Consider the following 21,005-nt stretch of genomic DNA (forward strand, 5'->3'; position numbering starts at 1 on the left):
TATTAATTTGGGTAAAAAAACATTTAAAATTCTGACTTTAATCTCAGAATTCTGACGTTTACCTCAGTATCTGACTTTGATAACAGAATTTTAGATCTTAATGTAGTTTGGCACCATCAAGGAAGAGATGTGGGAGCACTCAGCTTCACTAACAAAGATGTGAGTTGAGATGTAAGTAAGAATTCTGACTTTCTTCTCAGAATTCTTAGAAAAAAGTCAGAATAAAAAAAAAATAAAGCAGAAATCTGACTTTTTTCTTCCAATTCTGACTTTAATCTCAGAAAAATGACTTTTTCTCAGAATTTTAGATCTTAATGTAGCTTGGCACCATGAAGGAAGAGATGTGGGGGCAATCAGCTTCACTAACAAAGATGTGAGTTGAGATTAAACTCAGAATTCTCAGAAAAAAAATCTGAATTCTGATATTAAAGCCAGAATTCTGACTTTTTCCCATATTAGACTGAAATAATAATTAAAAATCAGTTTACTTTTTTTATTCTTCAGTGGTCCTAATCCTCTTCCATAGTATTTTATTAATATTAAGGTAGAAAAAAAATTATTTCCAACGAATAAGCAATAAAAAAAAAAGATAATTAGGGTAAATGAAATATTTTTAAAAATCTGGCTAAATGAGTCTGAGAGTTTAACCCTTTCCTCACTCACAGTAGTGAGATGGAAATCTTGTCCGTTTCACTACACTGCATCTCAGACGCATATCAGAATTGGGTAAAATCTATTTAATTATCAGCATTTTTCCTCAAGAGCATAATCCAATTTGATGGCTGTTAGGTTTTATAAAAGTGAAGTGAGCGGAAAATTCCTTCTTCCACAACTCTCCAATAAGTAATTCATCTTTCATCATCACACTTCAAGCCTAATTATGGCTTCACCATTTTTGCTAAAAATTGGATGTTTAAATTAATATTTAATAAATATTAATATTGATAAAACATTATCTAAAGTTAAGACTTATTATATATAACATTTCCAAGTCTTTCTAAATATAAACAATTACATTTTAAAGTAGTGAATAACTAATATCCCTCAAAAGATTTCATAAAAGAAATATTGAAACTTGATGATGATAATGGCGGTTTCTGTAAGACACATCTGGAAACACCTATTCATTTGTTTAACACATAACACATAAGTTAAACATTTATGAAGATTACTTTACAAATTCTTGTCTTTCAAATTCATTAATGTAGTTTTTTTTTTCTAATTCTAGGATATACAGATCGGATCATTCCACATACATATTATGGAAATGATGGTCAAATTTTTACTGGAAAATCGTACATAAAAAATTTGGTAAAATGTCCTTCTCCTGCTCTCAAAAATTTGCTATTTTTTGGCGTTATTAAGAAAGATCTAAAATAATAGAGCAATAAAATTGAACAAGATGTCCGAAAAGTTTCTGTCTTTAACCCCTGAGGATTTTGATTTCTACTTTTTCTTATATACTATAATGTTTTCAATCATTTTCCCTGTTTTATTGGGCTCCTCCTTCATGTGGAAACTATTTGCATGCAGTTTTTTATTACATATATTCTATAGAGCCTTTTATAAGAGCTCAGGTTGTTGTACTTGTAATTTAATTTGTTCAATAAAAAAAAAAAGGATCTCTAATAAGTCACATTTTAGAATTTTTTTTTTCTGGTTCTACAGATTTGCCCTTTCATATGAGCGTAGGGAAGACCCTATGGTTTTGGAGGCTTTTTACAGCATTTTATAGTCTGCTGTTAGAATAAACTCGATTAAAAATGTTGAGCAAATAAGTGTTTTTTTTTTAAACTTCCAAATTATTTAATTTATTAAAGCAATGGTATGTACTTTTAGCCACTAGGGGCACAAAACCTGTACCTTCCAGGTGTAGCAAATCTGAAAGCAGTGACTGCACTGTCTCAAAATTAAACAAGCTTTCTCCATCCTTTGGAATTGGAGAGCAAGCAATTCTGTGGACTAATACTGTTTCCTTGTCTTTATTTGTATATTGATGTTCAAAATAAAGGCTTCAAAAAATTTGATAGCACACAACTTTAGACCAGCAGATTGACAAGTCTTTGAGTTCCTTGAAGAGATAAGGGCACATTCATCCCACTATAACACAAAAAAAGTGTTATACCAGAGAGCCAAACATATATTTGATCATTCAAATGTAATATTTGTTTTGTTTCCTAACAAAAACTTGTAGCTTAGGTAGCACTCATGTTTAACGGGATGTTAGACTTCCGTAAAGCGGTGCTCAAGCTTACATGACCCATTAAGACAGGGTCGGATCAGTGTCTGAAGTATTTAAGAGCAGCCAGCAATAAGCATTGATATGCGCAAAGTGCTGAATAATGACCTGAAAAATTATTTGATACATATTAAATTGGGCTAATACTTGCTCTAAGGGAGAAAAATATCCAAACAACACGGTATCTGGTTGAATTTCACTTACCAAAGTCTTAGCTTTTATGTCTGTCCTTTACAACAGTGACAAGAAAAATATTTTAAATCAGAATACAGAAAAATTAAAAAAAGTTATATAAAAGAAGGCAACAACATGGAAGTTTGCAAAATATTACACCAGATTTAAAGACAATAGACAAAAATGTATACACTTGTAAAATGTCTTTTAATAGGGTGGATTATTGCAAAAACAACAAAAAAAGTTAAAATAACATCTTGTTTACCAAAAAAAATATCTAAATTCATCATATGCAGTAACACATAATTTAAGAAGACCCCCATCTAAAACAAAACATTGATTTAAAAAATGAAAATAAATAACCTTTGTTTAAAGATCAGTCAAAAATATTGCTACAAATTTGCAAATATTTAAATTTTATAGTTTTAAATATTCTGCTTTGAATGAAATTCCACATATTCTTCTAATCCGACAATACAAAATATGAAAACGTTAAGCAATGCTCTGAGAATAATTTAGGTTTTTACTGAGTACATTATTTTTGTCTATTCAAACAAGAAAAGGTGAACCAATTCAATGCTATATTTTTTTCTAGTTGTCTGACAAGTATACATTTTGCTTACAGCTGAAATAGCTTTTCTTATAGTTAAATATATTTCTATTAAAACTTTACATGACTCAACGTAAAGTGACTTTCAATCAATCTTGCAAAATAAATTATTTCAAGCGGAGTTCTCAATGCCTTCCTGCTCTTCAAAAAAGTGCTCCTTCAAATTATACAATTATATAGTATCATTATACATTATATACATTTTGAATAAGTTACATAATGCACAAGTAAAAGGGTATAGTATCTACTAGGTACATTTAGTACAAAGGTTCCTAACAGTATGGCTTTGAAATTTACATTACAACAATTTCAGCAGTAAAAGTATTTACTCTCTGTAAGCATTTTTAATAATATGTCATTATAAGTTTAAGTATAACTGCAATAAATATATTTTTAGACATAAAAAACATTTAAACACAACAGGAAAACATCTGACTCTTTCAGATAACTCAAAAACAGTAAGATGTCTAAAGACAGACTTCTACTGACTGCATAGGCCATACTATAAAGCATTGGAAATAGCCTCTACTTGCTTAGCAGCGTTTTAAGGGAGCGGGTGAGTGCGTTAGCAATAGCTGACATGGTACTGGAGTGGCGAACCAGGGCATTAACACTGTGCTCCCCTGGAGCCCCAACAGTTGCAGCTTCGGCTGCTTTGAGCAAACAAATATAGTTCATAACAACCTCATCAACTTTTGCTACAACTTCTCTTTGCTGCTGTGATGCCAAGGCTCCGAGTCCCCTAACTAGACACATACAAGCTTCACACAGACAGCATAGCACCTGAAAGCTACATGTAACAGCTAGCAGCATTTCATCAGGACTACTATGGGCTTGTGCCATTTTCCGGCAAGCCCGGCCTAACTCTTTTGACTCAACAGAAAGAAGCTGCTTGTACTGGGAAACATCTTGTATAGGCATCTGGACGCCACGGTCACAACGACCTACACTGGATCTCACCAGTGCAATGAGCTCATTGGCATCTCGACGGACGTCGTTAAAGCCACATGGAAAGCTGTACATGCGGTCCTTGAGAGAATTGATTCTTGCCAAACGGTCACTAAAGCTCATATTATCAAGCACCTCTCCATATAGCTGCTCATCCATCGATGATCCATAGGGGGTTATAGCTGATGCAACAGCACCATTATTGTCAAAATTACCCCCAACACGACTTCTTCTAGGCCTGTCCCACTCAATTTCATCATCTTCTCCCTCAGTCTTACGTTTAAAGAAACAGTAACTGAAGGGGCCGTTGCATCTCCAGGGACTGGTGTCCAGTTTTTGAGAGCCCTTTGTATGTTTAGAGTCTTTTTGTAATGGAAATGCAACAGATGACCTTCTACTGTCTACCCCGCTGCCTGTAGACCAACATGTTGCATGTGAGGATACAGATCCTTGTGAATAGCTCTTGGATAGCCTTTTTCTAGCTTGTCTACGTTGGACTTTGCTCTCACTTTGTTGAGACATAGGTGCTGACAAGGGCTGCTGGCTGCGGCTTCGTATGGGCTTATCAAATAAAGCCTCAACACTTCCAGAACTAGCAGTCACATTGCTTGAGCTGCGCTTGAGATCTCTTCCTCGTTGCATGCTACTGCTTAAGGGTTCCGTCTGGGACAGGGTTGGAGCAACAGACTGAATATGGTTCTGATTCTGCCGCAACTGGATGGAATGAAGTGAATCTTGTGGACATCCTGAGTTGCTAGCGCTAGAGTTCACTTGCACTGGGAGAGATGAAGGAAGGGGTGGTGGCAGAGGTGGTGGAGGAGGAGGTGGAGATTGTGGTGTTGGAGATGATATGGTTGTTCTAGTCCGACTAGATGTCTGTCGAATGAAAGCTGATGGATAATCGCCACGCCCTAGTGAGAGAGCATTTAGCTCTGCACGTTGACCACTCAAACTGGGTGCAGTTGAACAAGAAAAAGAGTCATTAGGTTTTTGAGGAGAATAAAAACCTGCATGTTTTGACCTCGAGTCTGGTTTGAACCAGTCTTCTGTGGTGCCACTTGGTTGGCTTCTTGAACGAGGTGGAGGGCGATTATTGTTACCTCCAAAATCACGATTTCGATTTTGATTTGAAGCCCCATCACGGTTCATATGCTCTTGTTTTTTACATTGAGAGAGAAAATGTTCTGGATCAATATCCTCCCTGCCCAGCTCACTTTCCAGACCAGAAAAGGAGCTCCTTCTTTCAGTTGGAGCTCTCCTGAAGTCCAAACTATCATTCAGTCTTTGTACATGCATATCAGGGCTTCTCTTCAGTTTGGCAGGAAGTGTGGCTGAAAGGTAGGACCTTGCATCTTTATTTGCTAATTGCATTGTTGCTGAATGAGAAGTTGCAGTATTAGGGCTGAGAAATGGGGATGAGAGAGAGGAAGGCATACATGGACAGCGAGCAGTGGTACTACCTCTACCCTTAACCATTTCAATTAACTGAGGGTTGCTTGTAATAAAACGTCTGCTGTCTTTTTTAACTGCACCTCCCATACCCGCACTATGTAATTTACCCCCCTGATGCATTTGACTTACTGTGAGATAGTTTATCAGTTGTCTGTAGGCCTCACTGCCTTCCTTTGGGTTAAGGCCCTTAAAGCTAGGTTGCTGTTTAACGTGGATTTCGTTTGGATGCTTCTTATTTCCTGTTATCTCCTTGTGTTTGGAAGGAGTTGCTGAGGAAGGTCGACTTGTTTCCCCCCCAGCAAGTGGGGGATGGATGTTGGGCAGCATTTTTCGAAGGAGGTTGGGGTCTGCATGAGGATGAGGGTCTTTGCTTTGAGTGTTTTGGCTTTGGAATCCTACTGGGAGTCCAGAATTGCTGTCTTCGTTGTTTAGCACTCTAAGCAGGGAAGAGGAAGAGCTCGAAAGATGGTGCTTTTGCAAGCGATTGTGCTTGGACTCAATTGCACCGGGGCCAAGGGGGGAGTCATTTGGTGTTGCACAGGCACTGCTATTTGTGCTGCCACCTGCATCAAGTGATGAGCACAAGGAGCCCTGAAGTGAACTGTGAGCTTCCCCTTGCAAATTTGAAATCCTTTTTGCCAGGTGGTACTCACACAACCGTGCAACACTCTGTTGTCTTGAAATTGGCTGATGGTCACTTTGTGTATCCGATCCTTGTTCAGAACCTCCTGATCTGGATTGCTTGCTCGGTGACAGCAAGGATGCTACAACCAAGTGTTCATCCTGCTCAGTGGTCGTAGTTCCGTTGCCTGCATCACAACCGCCCATGTTAACAACCTCTAAGAACCGATCAGAAACAGCCGAAGATGGGCGAAGATTATTTCGAGGGTCTCGAGCCGGGCTTGTCGCTACAGTGCCCTCGGTTACAGAGGACGAGGTGAAAAAGGAATTCTGTCCCCTCTGACCTTCTTCTTGCTCAATAAATGAAGTGCGTTGGTTTAAATCAAGATAGCTGCGCCTGCTATTAATCTCACTTCGAAAACCTTCCCTGGTACTGAAGGTGTTGTACTTTCCACTGGAGTGTGCTGATTTTTTCTGGTGTTTACCTCCTGGTGTTGTTGAACTGGGACGCTGGAGAGTAACCGAGAGAGTATTTTGGGATTTCACCTCCAATCTGTCCAACCCCGATGATGTTAGGTCCAGCTGGGGGCTACGTCTTGGAGGAACTGCTGGAGGCTGAAGGTGTCGTGTCGGGCTGCGGGGTTTCTTTTCTACATTGGCGCATGAATTAGGTGAGACTGGAAATTCAGTTTTCTCTTCAAGTAAAGGTTGGTATCCTTCTGTTGTGGCTACAAGCAAACGCATGTGGCTCTCATTAAGTCTATGAGTAGCGGCTAGTTCAGAGATTTCAGTCATCTCAGAAGAGTTGGTCTCATTGCCAGAATCTGATGAGGACTCTGGGCTAAATCCTTGAGATGTGCACATACCTGAGAAAAACAAAAAAATAAATATGAACCACATAACCAACATTTAACCAGTATACAATTAAATCTCTAAATACCAACAAATCTCAATACATATTTTTCTAGAATCTGAATAAGCCTCCTCTCATGCTTATCCTTTCCTCTTATGCTATTCATTTGTATAAATCTGTGTGTTTATCAGTTTTGTTGGATAAACAAGCAAACAGATGTAGGACGTTCTGTTAATTTTAAATTTTCTAATTGGAAAAACATTATGGGTGAGGATTTATCATATGGTTTATCGTTATAGTGATGTCAGTATTTCTGGCCATGTTGGGAATTATAATGTATTCTCTAAATGACAGATTATAATTAATTATGCTTAAAAAATGGGTGAATTGTTTGATTTTTGTTTTATTTTACCTTTTTCTGCTTTTTTTATTTTTACTGAGAGACATGTGAATTAAAAAGATATTATTAAATGTGGATACTGTAAAAGTCATATTCCTTTATGTAACCAGTGTCCTGGAGAAGCGTAGAATTGATATGTTTTCCAAAAGCAGCATTTGCAATTGTTGGACTATGAAGGTATTGGCATGGAGTCACAGCCATACAGTAACTCAAAAAACAGACTACAAAGAAGTACTGAAGAGTCGTTCTTTTATCCTAATTTTTAACGTTATAATGACAGTACCACAAAATATTGTGATACGATTTTAAGTCCATATTGCCCAACCCTAACAAAACAGGAAATTTTCAAGCTACAAATTGTTCAGATTCAGTTTGCATTCAGAGGTTCCACTGTGTTAAAAAACATTATGTAATGTTTTAACTGGAGGACAAAAAACATGTAGAATGTAAAATTTTGTATGAGTTATTCTGTCAAAGTTGTTCACTACAACTTAGTGAAACTGTCAAGCCAATTGCTTTTGCCTTTCTCACACTTAAACTTTTACAATTTGAAGTTATTTTTTAAAACTAAATATTGAGTCCAACTAATTAGGCGTAAGACACAAGCTTCAGCAACTGCTGGTGGATCAGTAAATATTTGTGTGAAAATTATTTATCCTTGACAGCTGACCTAGTTGTTAATTTCACTCACCTGCCTAACCCTCCCCTGTTACTAATTATCATTGATCTTATCCACCTGTTCGTGCTGCTCTATATACGGCTCAGCCCAGCTATCGGGACTAGATCATTGATTGTTTATTTGTTTGAGTTTCAGTTTCAGTTGGAGATCATGACTGATTTTCAGAGTTCATATTCTCTTTCTCAGAGGCCAGTGGTTAGCCAGGGTTTTTTGACTTGTCTTAGTAGTTCCTGATCATGTCTCTTATCCACTGTGCGTGCCCTGTTCCTGTTTTGGCTCAGTGAAGGGAGCTAGTTTAAAGTTCCATAGTCCTGGTGCCTAACCACTGAGTGTGCCCTGTTCCTGTTTTGGCTCGACAGAGGGAGCTAGTTTAAAGTCCCATAGTCCTGGCTCTTGCCCACTCAGCGTGCCCTGTTCCTGTTTTGGCTCAGTGGAGGGAGCCAGTTTAAAGTTCTGTGGTTTTCCTGATGTCGTGTCTTCTCCTGCCTCTCAACTACTGACTTAGACTTTATAGTCATTTTTTACACACAGAGTATACAAAATGGAATTTCTTTTAGTACAGCTCTCAAGGCATTTCTAAAGTGCCGCAGTGATAAAATGTAAACATGGTTCTGTACAGGGTTCTGTACACAAAGATTGTGCCTGCCTGTCAGCATCCGAACGTTTCTGCCTGAACTCTCTGTTGGAGTCTTGGAATCTTGAACCTGACTGAACTTTCTCTGGACTCATGGAACATCGGATCTGCCTGCTCCAGTTCTGATCGGAGACCCTGACCAGGCAACGGGCCCCTGGAGCTCAGAACCGTCCTGTTCTTAACTGTTTCCTTGACCTGGCTCAGACTCCCCCCAGTTCATTGGGGCTGCAGCATCTGATACAGTCTGGGTGTCTCTCGCTGCACCTCGTTTGGCCATCGGCTGGATCCTGCCTTGCCTCCGACAGAACGGACTGAACTATTGAACCAGATAAGTGACTCACATGGATGATCATCTTCTGTCAGATTATCGTGGTCAATTACCTGTGTCTATCTCGCCTTGAATATTGGGTCTTGCATTCTAAGCTCATAACAATATCTTGACATAATGAAATTGGTCTGGATCACTCATCTCAACATTGCAAATAAAGGGTCCATTATGTTGAAGATCAACTTTGAACTGGCACCAAAAAGCATGATCACATTACTCCTATCCTGTCCCTTCTTTTCCCAATTCCAATCTGTTTCTGGACTGATTACTGAATTTGTATGCAATACTTTTTGCAGTTGTAAGTGGTTTGGTCATAATAATCTTTAACAGATCTTCTTAACATTTGCACACCATTCAGCAAGCCACTTTCTCTTAAATATTACAAGATTCAGATTGAAATATAAAGAACCAGAACTTTGCTGTAGCTGCAAAGAAATTGTGGAAAATCTTTTTGATTCATGGAAGATTTTTTCTCTATTTCTTTGCCTAGCTTGCCTTTACAAATGAATTTGACATTGACTTACAAGGAAGGATGAAATACTTTTCAGATGTATTTTTTTAGGAAAACATATATTCCTGCTGAAGTCTGTGGACCACCATTAACACATCCATTTATTTTGCTTCTCTGACCAAAAGCCTCTATTATGGAGTAGTTGTAGTACAACACAACGTTTTCAGAAATTATGGCAAAACAATGTTGTCAAGTAACATTTTAAATGCAGCAAAATATTATACAGTGTTTGGGAAAGTCTAAATGACAAAGAATACTGAATACTGTTTGACTGAAAAACTTAAAAGTAAATAACTGTGTAATCCACAATGAACAAACATTGATGTAAATTTAAAAGTGTCTCACAGACCTGTGTTGTTACTTCTGGGTGGTGGGCGATGAGGTCTCCGCTCAGAGACTGATAGGTCCGCCAGTGCTTGTAGCGAATTCACAACAGCATTTTCTAACCTACTCTGCCCTCCTCTGCTTCCTTCTTCCTCCCCATGTGTTGGAACGGCATCGATTAGCGATACAGGGATGTCATCATTACTACATGTGCTTAGAGGCCGTCCCTCTGGGGCTGTGTCCTCATCTATGCTGTCCCGAAAGCCTGGTGGTGGCGCTGCGATTGCAAGGTTCAGGGTCTGCAACAGGGAGTCGTCCTCATCGTCGTTGACCCCGTCGTCTCCTTCGGGAGGTGGCAGTGATGTGAGGTCGATGATATCATCCGTGGACCCAGAGAGGGTAAGAAAAGTGGCTTTGCCAGCTGCTGTGGGCAACCGTGCTCCTTGGCTGTCACAGTTCAGTCCACCTTCCCTGTTATCACCAACTGGGGTCCCCCCTGTGGAGTCTTCCTCACAGGAAGCATCCTCATCATCCTCTGCATCGTCTGTTGCGTCTCGATTAAACAGCTCCCTAAGCACAGGCTCCTCACCACCTTCCTCCGTTATAATGTTGCTATAGATGTGCGTTAGCTCACTGAACTGGAAGAGCTCAGAGGACTCAGGGCTCTCTGGCAGTGCTTCATAGTTCCTTGCTCTGTTCAACGGTGGGTTACCTCCAAAAATAAATGAAACTTTGGCACTCCGAGGAGAGTCCTGAGTTTTGTGCCTGGTTGCAGGGGGAAGAGGAGGGGGAACCGGACTTCTTCTCTTCCCTAGGTCGCTATCAAGATTTTGGGGCTCATTAAAGTAAGGAGAAATGCTGTTCTCCCTCTGCCCATTGTCTGAATAGTTCCTGTTATAGACAGACCCCTGTGCTGGCTCTTCATTTTCCCCAAAAGATGTGCTGTATGGCCACTCAAGGACACGATCCTGACCTGCAGCAAGCAAGGGAATATTACTTTTTCTGTTTCATATTTCATTTTGATTAATCTTTAAAGTAGCTGGCCTGTTGCTGCTTTACTTCAGGATATTTAAGGTCGAATGCCTCCCAGTAGACCATAAATTCTTAAGTCATTTAAATTTAGTTTACAGGGTTTTTTTCTCAGACCAAAACATCAAGAGTTGTTAATAATTGCCTTTTAAAATTGGCCATCTGAACATAATGTTCATAGTAAAATTCAAAAGATTTGTGGAATTATTCTCAGTATATCGAGTTTTCATACAGCAGTGATATATCTGCAAAAGTAATTAATATATTGATGACTCACCAGTGTCATCCTCTGCTATGTTATTGCAGTTGGCCATGTTGAAAATAGATCTACGGGAATCCACTAGGAGGCGGTAGTAGCCAGCTGTTAGGCAAGCAAGGTTCATTGCATCACTTGACTCCATGATTAGTGTGATGGGCTGAGAAAACAAGGGGATAGACAAGAGCTTATGTATTAAATTATGAACAAAATAGAAGATATAGTAAGGTACTCATGTACAACAGCATGTTTTCCAGGTTTCTGTTTTCAAAGACCACCTACTTACCCTAACATCCAGGACATGAAGTTCCAGCCGGACGTTCATCTCATCCTCAGTAAGAATCTCAATGCGGTTAACGTGGCTGAAATCGGCCAACAGGGCTACAAGGTTGGTCCGGGCATTAATTACATGACTGATTCCATATCGCGGGCCCACTAACAGCATCACCTCTGTCTGTTTCTCTCCCTGCTGCAGCCAGAAGGACAGAAAGCAATATAAAAGAGGCTGCAAAAAACAAATCCCTAAGACAGAGTTTGACAAATGTCTCACCAAAAGTATCGATTTAAACTCTCTTCCTCCATATAGTTTCAGCTCACTGATGTACCTCAGGTAATGCACCTTGGCCTGCAATGCAGTTAGCTGTAAAGATAGAAGAGAGATACAGAGGTAATTACTCAGAAATTAAATCACTTCAATCTGAGCAGACGCATTAGAGGCTTCTAGAGGATGTAAAGAACGGTCAAGCCATTTTGATTTGGACCACTGCATTTCCATTATACAACATCATATCATTTCAATCTAATCCACTACAGTGCTCTTTATATCTCACTTGCTTTTGGTATAGTTCTCCTTTGAAAGAGGTTCCAAAGCATTTTTCGCTTTACATTTCCCTATGTTTCTAAATTCAGATATTTTTTAATGGAGTGTTATAAATATTGTGGACATTTAAGAGCAAGTGCTTTAATAGATAGCAGTTCACTATAAACTATACATTCAAATCAAAGAACTGTAAGCTAGTACATCCTTGTTATTTTCAACATGTGGTATTGGATGATTTTATTGCTGCTTCAATAAATAAAAATCCTGACTTAGCAGATTTTAGTACAGCTTTTGAAAGTAACATCAAGAACCATTTATGGTTTAACCCTTATCTTAAAGCAGTGACAGCAAAAAGTAACAAAATAGTTCTTTGTATTGGGTTAGTGAGGAAATGATGTAAACTTTTAAAATCAAATGGTGCCCTGGCAAATCAAAGATAAAGAAGTCTGCAAAACCCAAAATATGGTTCATTCCACAGGGTTCTTGGACTTTTTTTTTACAGAAAGCGTTGATAAACTCAACCCCACTATACTCAAGATAAAATACTAATGTTCTATAAAAAAGCAGGGAAGGAGAGAAGAAAGGAAAGAAGAGAGGTGGACTACACAATGATGGATGTAAGGACAGGAGGTTGGAAAGAAAGAACAGAGGTCCAAAACAGGGAAAGATTAAATAACAAAGGAAGAAGACTGGGGTCCTACACAAAGAAAATGGCACATTAAAAGGAGACACGAGGTAAAGAAGGGTTATAGGACACAAGGGGTCAGATGGAATGAGATGAGATAAGGTGGTAGGAAACTGAATACAAAGATGGGATGAAAGAAAGAAAGAAAGAAGAGTAGAAACATGGAGTTTGGAGGGAGTGAGGAATTCAACAGGAGGTAAAGACGCAAAGAAGGAAGGGCAGATGGAGAAAAAATGAAAATATTATATAAGTCTGGAAACTTAAAATGATTTTTAAATTGGGATGATCTTTTTCCACACCTTCCCAGACTGTGTGGGAAACCGGTTGAGTCACAAAATGTTTGTAAATTTGCACATTTATTGTTCCGATATCAACACTAGCAATTACATAATTCTTCTCAAAACAGCTCTTCGGTTTTGTTTACAGGGTTTCCAACAATAAGAGTGCGTTGAAAAAAATCTGGCAGTTGTTGAAAACTAATGCTCTGAGTCTTTATATACATGGTACAAGATGATATATTTCTACTTTAAGGGTTCTTGAAGTGTGCAATGCATGTGTTGTAAAGTATCAAGAAGATAATCCTGGTTGTTGCCTGTGTCAGGTTAATATGTTAGAAAACTAATTTGACTCAGATGAGATGTTCAGATTTGACTGATTGTCTTTTTGCATCAAGGATCCCAATAAATGTATATTTCAGCATCCATCCGACTCCGACTTTCAGTGTTGTTGTGTCCTTGGGCAAGACACTTCAACTGCATTTTCTACTGATGGTGGTCAGAGGACCCGGTGGCGCCAGTGTAAGGCAGCCCCGCTTCTGTCAGTGAGCCCCAGGGCATCTGTGGCTACAATGTAGCTTGCCACCATCAGCGTGTGAGTGTGTGCGTGAATGGGTGAATGAATGTAGTGTAAAGCGCTTTGGTCAAGTCTGCAAAATATAAAGGACTTATGATTGTAGGATAGTGGATACAGTCTTTTTAATTATTTCGCTCTACATAATGTTTCCCCTTAATAGGAATATATAAATAGTTTGTAAAAACATTGCTAATCTGTAATCTGCTTTAATAATAATGAAGAAGCAATTTGTAACTCTGATGGCTGTGACAGAAACCTCAAAAGAAACTACATTGATATTATTAATATTGACAGTCTAATATGATATCCTTTGGTCCAGAGGCTTAGTATGGCCATTATATGGCTTAATGTTGGTCTAATGGTGTATATGACAACTACAGAAAGTTAGCAATAGGTATAATTAGCTTTAGTTTGATAGTGCTTCCTTCTCTCTCCTGTAGGGGCTTACTCATTTACAATGCTGTTGGACTCAACAAAAGAAGTGTTAAAATCACTAAAACAATTGGAAACAATGGTGAAAATGGAAAAGAGCCATAAGTAGCTTGTTTTTAGCTTTGATTTCGACTCAATGTCTGTATTCTCATCTGTTGGAGCCTTTGGAATGAAAGCCTGTTACAAGTGCATCCACATAACCAGTTATCATGGAGCTATGAGGCAGGAAAAAAAAGTTATAATTTGATCCTTAACACCTGAGGCAATTGCAAAGTTTAACTGAGTTTTGGCTGTCTGATTTTCACTCCCCAAAGTCACAATGAATGTTGCAGACAGGACCAGCTGGAGTTTGAGAAAGTGCTTGAAAGTTCAGTCCAGGTCACAAAAACCTCCTTCTGACCGGAACATGTGTGAATGAATATCAATACCTCATTATGCAAAGATTCTGACAAAGCATGTTGCTTGTTTTCCACATTAACATTCAAGGTCTAACTTGGTGGAGGGTCTCAGGTTGACAAAGGTGAAAACCTTTGCAAGGATGAGTATGGCAGCCAGGCTATTTTAAGGTATTGCATCAGAAATTAGTTGCTGTGAGATGGCGATCGTATGTGTTGGAAGTCAATAACAAGGGCAAATAAAGACAAAGAGAACTAGTTACTTTTTTCCCCAGAGGCACAAGGTTCTGGTTGGTTTTCAGGATGTGCGTCAGAGCCTTCTTGATGTTTTTCTCCTTCATGCTGGACAGCACAGTTGGAGGCAGGAACAGCGGCAGACCCCACTCCTTTCTGTGGAGAGATTTAGTTTCAGAATAAAGCTGAACTTGAAAACAAAGTTTTCCCCTCAGAGCTACATTAAAACAGTTGTGGTAGACAGCTGTAGAAGGGTTGGTTTTTCATTGCAAACTGACTGTCAGGGAGAGAAAAAGAACACTGAATTGTCTGTCTGCGGAGGAGAGCTTTTTTTTTCTTAGTGTTTTGCCTTTTGGTCACAAAGATAGAAAAAGACATTCTGACACTCATCAGGCTGGCCTTATAACTTAAGAGAGCTTGTATGAAATGTAAAACACACTCTCCCAACTTACTGGATATATTTCAAAGAAACCTTTTGACTCTGTCTGGCCGTCATGGAGAGGATGTACATCTGCAAAGCAGCCAGTCGCAGAGCAGCATCGTACTTAAGCTCTGGGCCGAAGCGCTCCAAGACCACGTCATTACAACACTGCAACAAAATAGGAAGCAAAATGATGCAAGAGTCAGTTTTAGCAGCTCACGACTGCAATTCCCTCTGCAAAACTCCCACTTAAGGGAGATGAATCTTGGCTCTGATTTACACATACTCAAGGTTTACATGTTTTGTTTTGATATGCATTTACCGGTAATCTGATTTTTTTTTTTTTTATATTTTATTGTTTTTTTTTTTGAATATTTTATATGATGGAGATGATCAAAAGATCCATGGTAACTTGGGAGAAGCTGCAAGATTTTCACAGCTGAAGTACAACCATGAGGGGTGCGCTCCATATGTTTTTTTCTATATGAAAAGTTGGCTAAAGGGATTATTTGTTAAAAATGCAAAAAAAAAACAAAAAAAAAAAGCCTTGAATTTAGGCTGACAAATTCTTTACTTTTTGAAAACTGCACATTTGTCAACCTTGCTATCTCTATAGTTATGCTGCTATAGGCTTAAACCGCTGGAGGACAAAGCAACCCTTTTTCATCATTCTGTTTCATTCTCTCTATTCTCCCATTCTGCAGAATTTGTTAGTTCAATCTGTTACGTTATACCGTCTCTGCTTTTTCTCATAGTAGCTTCATCTGGTCTGTTCTGTTTGGCTGTGACAACTTCCTGGAGAAAAATATCAGCAATGCTGCTGCCATCAATTCCTTTGTTTGTGGATGTTGGAGCTTGGCCTGTTTTTCATTGTAGTCCTGTTTCTCTGACTGTGACTAACTGTATATGCTCTCTTTCATCCTCTGACATGGGAGCTGGCTTGGAGCTTGTCTGCATGGTTGTGTTTCCTGGATGGTGCCGCCTGTGGTTGACAGTTGCCTTTTGTATCTCTCCTTTTTTTTTCTATGTCTGCTTCTGTCTCTTTGGACTCTAGTCGGCCTCAGCAGATGGCCGCTCACACGAGTCTGGTTCTGCTGGAGGTTTCTTCCTGTTAAAAGGAAGTTTTACTCTCCACTGCTACAATAATGCTTAGTGTGAAGGATTGCTTTCAAGTCAATGAAAAGTATGATCTGGTTGAATTGTCTCTGTAAAGTGCCTTGATATGACATGAGTTATGAATTGGCGCTATATAAATAGACTTAAATGAAAAGAATAAAAATTTAATTGAAATCCCTTCAAAGCAATACAGCATCCCGTCCTTGAAGGATTTAGAAGCACAGGAAAAAACTTAGCCAGTTCCTCTTGCACTATTGTTAAGGGATGATTACACCTCATTATCAGTTAAAGGAAGTTCTTTAAACAAGATTCAACAACATAATCTGATTCTGTTATCACCAATCGCCATCTAGTTGCTAATCATTTAGATTTTTGGTTACTGAAATGCACAGTTTTACAGTTTTAAAGTTTAGTTTGGGATTTTCCACAGCAGCTTACTTGTACATAGAGGTATTCAAACGCAACAGCATCCCGACGGAGCAGCTCCACTGGGTCCCTCGGCATGAAGCTTATTCTAAAGAAACACTTCATCCTGTTAGAACCAGGCCTCTGGGTAACCTGGGTTAGACAGAAAAATGAAAAGGCATGAAGTGATGAGGGTAAAAAAAACTATAATAGGTTTGCAGAATATTAGGCATCATTATGAATTCTATTTATTGGCTCAGTTTGAAGGCTTTATTAGCTTTGTCAAAGATGAACGACCCTTAAACTTTAGTTAAACAGAGCATTGCTCCTGAATTGTGTGGCATGAATATTAAAACTGTCCTCTTGTGATCCAGCCACCTCATTAGAAAGTAGCGGTCACTTGGAATTGGCATGTGCCATGTGCTGTTTGTGTGTGCGGCAGCGTAACAGAGGGAGAGGTGTAATGTGAACTGTCACCCCTGCTGTGTCTCCGCTGATAAATGGCACCCGGGTCTAAGTACCGTTTGAATACTGAGCAGCAAAGTGTGTGTCTTTGGGTGTGTGTTTGCAAGACCTGCAACCATGTGCAAGATGGAAAAAGAAACGTCTCAGACCTGAGTAAGCATCTCCTGCTCATGCAGGAGAAGCAGTTTGCTTCCAGAACCTTCAGTTCTCTCCTCCAACACTAGAGAGAAGTGCTCGATGCAGCGGATGGACAGCTTCTCCTGCAGGGTCAGAATCACCTCCTGGTATAAAAGGGAGAATAGGATATATATAAAATAGACAAAATAAATAAAAGGAAATCAAATAGCTATTAAATAAAGAAATATTCAAAAGTGAAAATAGTAAAGAGACAAGGAAAACCAACATAAAAATAAAAAGCTCAAGAAAAAAACTAAAGTAAATAAAAATTAAAGGCATAAAATATAAAAATTACATAAATGTTAAACAAAGTAAAAATTAGAGACTGTGGGAATTATTCTTTTTTACATTAAATCAATTTATTATTTTTTGTTAATAGACTACTAAGATAAAAGTCAGACATAGAGTACAACATCAAAGGCAAAAATAATTTCATATTGGCAAAGCCTTTCTAAATATTCCATGTAAAAGAAACTGAGCCAAAATCAACAAAACATACACACGAAAAAAAAAAAAAAGGAAATAATTCAGGGCCTTTTTTTTTTCCTTTTCCAAATAAAAAACATAATATACCCTATATGCACAAAAATAGATTTGTTTTGGGTTAGCTTAAAGTTTTTATGTATAATATTCAATCAGAGAATTCTTCAGAAAAAATGCTAATATCTGTAAAATTATTTAATAATGTATTCAACGGCTAAATAAACATGAAGAAAAGCCTACTGAGAGGTTATGACATGCACAGTAGCTCCAGACTAGATATATGTTGTTGTTTTTGTGCTGATTTTTGCTGTGGCATTTAAAACTAACGGTTCATAGAATGAAAATAAAATACACTGTTGTAATTACAAAGAAAGATAATTCTGCTAGTTCACAATAGAAAACTCAATGCAAATTCTGAACTTGCTAAGGTTATAAAAAAGTAACATGATTATTTATGACCATTAAAAGCATTACATCGATATAGATTTTTTTGCTTTGCTCTCTTTTCCAATTAAACTGTAAAAAGATTCTCTATTTTTATTTCCATAATAAAAATCATATATAGATTTAGAGGTATGTTTTCCTTTTTTAAATACAGCAAGCAAACCTTTTGCTTCAGATTTACAACAGTTATAAATAGGAACTCTGGAAATAAACAATGGTTTGATACACATGTTTTATACAACATTCATTTATATCTTTTTGTCACCAGAAAAAGTATTTCATACCAAAAATAAGGGAATATACTTCTAAAAGAACCCTCTTCTGGGTGAGTTTATTGGCAGAAGCTGCAGCTAATTTTGCCCCAGAGACACAGAGGAAGCACATACCTTGATGGAGGTACTGCTGTCGAATCGAAAAGACTTTGTCTGCCCGTTTTCCAGGTAGACCTTCAGGACATTTGGCATGAATAGTAAAGAGTTATCCTTCACCGGATTCTGCAAAGAAGGAATGTCAACACTGTCTTTCATTTGTACATATGAAGCCCCTTTTATATGTGAAAAGAATTCATTTTGTGATTGTCTTATCTATTTTGCATGCAGCGAACTGTCCGTCTTAAGCAGAAACCATCTGGCATTGCCTATATAGGTCAAACATAAGCATGTGTTTATATGTGTGCGTGTGCGTGCAGTGGGACTGACCGGGACCTGGCCGTTTATAATGACCTCCTCAGCAAAGCGCACTTTGACCGGATTGGACTTCAGCATGGCTTTTTTGGCTGCACTGATGAACGCTGATTTAGGAGACTAAGAGGCAGTCGTCCAAAAAGAGACACAGAAAAAAAAGGATCAAGAGAAGCATTGACAAACAAATGAAGTCTGAGAAAAATCACAGGCTGCCTTAACTTTAATATTTCCAATAAATAATATCTTTTTTTTATACATTTCACTCAACAACTGATTTGATGTATTTTTTTTTTTTTTTGTAGAAACCAGAAAAAAATAGAGGGTGGGTGAAAAGCAAAACAGCAACAAAAATAATTTGAGAAGCCCATATAAATTAACAGATGACAATAGTATGTTAAGTCCATTTTCTGTATGATTTTCAACAGTGACTCCAAAATCAGATATTTTATTGATCAGTGAGACACCATATCTAAGCACTAAAATCTTCCTCTGATAGAAAGACTGTTTGCAGTGCAAAAGTGTGAAAAGAACACTGTAAGTTAAATAGCTATTCAAAATCATGAAAATAAAAGTTTTTGCCTCTTTGAGTTAGTATAGTTGTAAACCGGGAGGTGTTTGCATTTAATTCATGGTACACACCAGTAGGAGAGAGCCTGAATTTTAGCAGACAACAGGAATGAACTCCTGTTGATAATGAAAAATTAATGGATTTGAAGTCTCAATGCAGTTTCTATGGCAGGGTCTTCAATTTTTCACATTCAGAGAGCCATTTCACCCTGAGTCCCGCTAAGTAAAAGTTGTTAAAGCCACAAAATACTACATGACATATTATTTTGTTGAATGTCTGCCATAGGAAATCAGTTGCCATCCTAAAAAAACAACATTTTACTTATTTTTAGCTTTTAAAATATGGAAAAAATAAAACATAATAAATATGAAGCATGGATTTTTGTTATATAGGATTATTATTTGATATAAACAATGATAATTAAAAAATCATTTAATAAGATACTGTATTTCTGGCTCTTTTAATTTAATAATGTTGTTAAAATTCAATTGACATATTTTTCTAAAAACCACTAAAGCTTCTAAGACTGGTATTTGTTATTATAGTACATTATTTTTTCTTTTTTTTATAATTTTTAGCCGTTAATAAGAGACCCCTGCTCAATGGAATACTGATGCTGTGATACAAACCCTTTTATTTGCTAATATAAGTTGCTATGGAGAATTTCCGACATCTATTAGGAAGTTTGTAAAACTGGGTCAGCCTTTCTGGTCCTTTGGACTGGTTTAAATCCTGCCTGAAGGAAAATGACTTATTTGTGTAACTAGGGAACTTTAAATCAAAGACCAGAAAAATCATATCTGGGGTTCCGCTAGGCTCAATTCTGGGGCCCCTCACATAAAGGCAGTTAAAAAGTCAGCCTTTTATCACTTGAACAAGGTTTCCAAGATTAAAGGGCCAATGTCCAAGCAGGATCTAGAAAAACTAATTCATGCATTTGTTTTTAGTAGAATTGATTACTGTCACAGTGTCTTCAAAGGTTTGCTTAAAAAAAGTCCATCAAGCAGCTGCAGGTGATCAAAAACTCTGCTGTCCGTCTAACTACAACTAAGAAAGCATCAATTCGTTTCTGAAGTCCTTCCACTGGCTCCCTGTAGCTCAGAGATTTTGACAAAGATTGTAGCTCAGATTTTAAAATCCTTCTGTTAGTCTATAAATCACTGAATGGATCAGCACCTCAATACACAACACATTTGTTGTCAGTGTATCAACCTCCCAGACCTCTCAGGTCTTCTAGGTCAAGTCTAGAACTAGAACCAAACATGGAGATTCATTAGTTTAGAGCTGTTGAAGTTACTGAAATGTCAACTGAAGTATTATTAAATATTTGATCTTATTACCTGCTTTAAAATTGTTTTATCAGTATTTGCTTCTATTCTGCTTTTATTTTACTTCCATTTATTGTTTTTAATTCATGTAAAGCACGTTGAATCGTCTTTGTTCTGAATTGTGCTATATGAATAAACTTCCCTTGCCTTTTCCAAAATAGTTAAACGTGTTTATATAAATACTGCTCTCTCATTCATACAACATTATACTGGTCTCTCATATACTGTAAATGGCTAACAGCTCAAGGGTGGGAAAACATATTTTTTTATAGCTTTTTAAACCTTTTATACATTTGTAGGACATTTTCAATGCTTACAGGCTGCTACATCCTTCACAATAAACAGACTTTTTTGTTGTTGTTCTCAAAGTGGCAAGAACAAGACAAACATTTATTTTGAATGTGAATATCCACAATTCACAAGGTGCTAGGCTGTCAAA

General features: G+C 37.8%; 1 protein-coding gene across 1 annotated transcript in view; it reads right to left on the reverse strand.

Annotated features, from left to right (window-relative positions):
• Nucleotides 1–3,068: 3,068 nt before the first annotated feature.
• The window catches only part of LOC107095458 (FERM and PDZ domain-containing protein 4-like), an 85,891-nt gene continuing 67,954 nt past the window's right edge, over nucleotides 3,069–21,005 (reverse strand). Inside the window, exons 6-16 of the mRNA XM_015391573.1 lie at nucleotides 18,686–18,790; nucleotides 18,374–18,481; nucleotides 17,033–17,164; nucleotides 16,452–16,571; nucleotides 14,929–15,065; nucleotides 14,506–14,632; nucleotides 11,609–11,698; nucleotides 11,345–11,527; nucleotides 11,080–11,218; nucleotides 9,799–10,746; nucleotides 3,069–6,910 (exon numbers count right to left, since the gene is read on the reverse strand). Coding sequence (XP_015247059.1) covers nucleotides 3,549–6,910; nucleotides 9,799–10,746; nucleotides 11,080–11,218; nucleotides 11,345–11,527; nucleotides 11,609–11,698; nucleotides 14,506–14,632; nucleotides 14,929–15,065; nucleotides 16,452–16,571; nucleotides 17,033–17,164; nucleotides 18,374–18,481; nucleotides 18,686–18,790 — 5,451 coding nt within the window. The 3' untranslated portion in view covers nucleotides 3,069–3,548. The remainder of the gene's footprint in view (nucleotides 6,911–9,798; nucleotides 10,747–11,079; nucleotides 11,219–11,344; nucleotides 11,528–11,608; nucleotides 11,699–14,505; nucleotides 14,633–14,928; nucleotides 15,066–16,451; nucleotides 16,572–17,032; nucleotides 17,165–18,373; nucleotides 18,482–18,685; nucleotides 18,791–21,005) is intronic.

Source organism: Cyprinodon variegatus, unplaced genomic scaffold (assembly GCF_000732505.1).
Source record: "Cyprinodon variegatus isolate N-32 unplaced genomic scaffold, C_variegatus-1.0 Scaffold549, whole genome shotgun sequence".
NCBI classification, from domain to species: domain Eukaryota; kingdom Metazoa; phylum Chordata; class Actinopteri; order Cyprinodontiformes; family Cyprinodontidae; genus Cyprinodon; species Cyprinodon variegatus.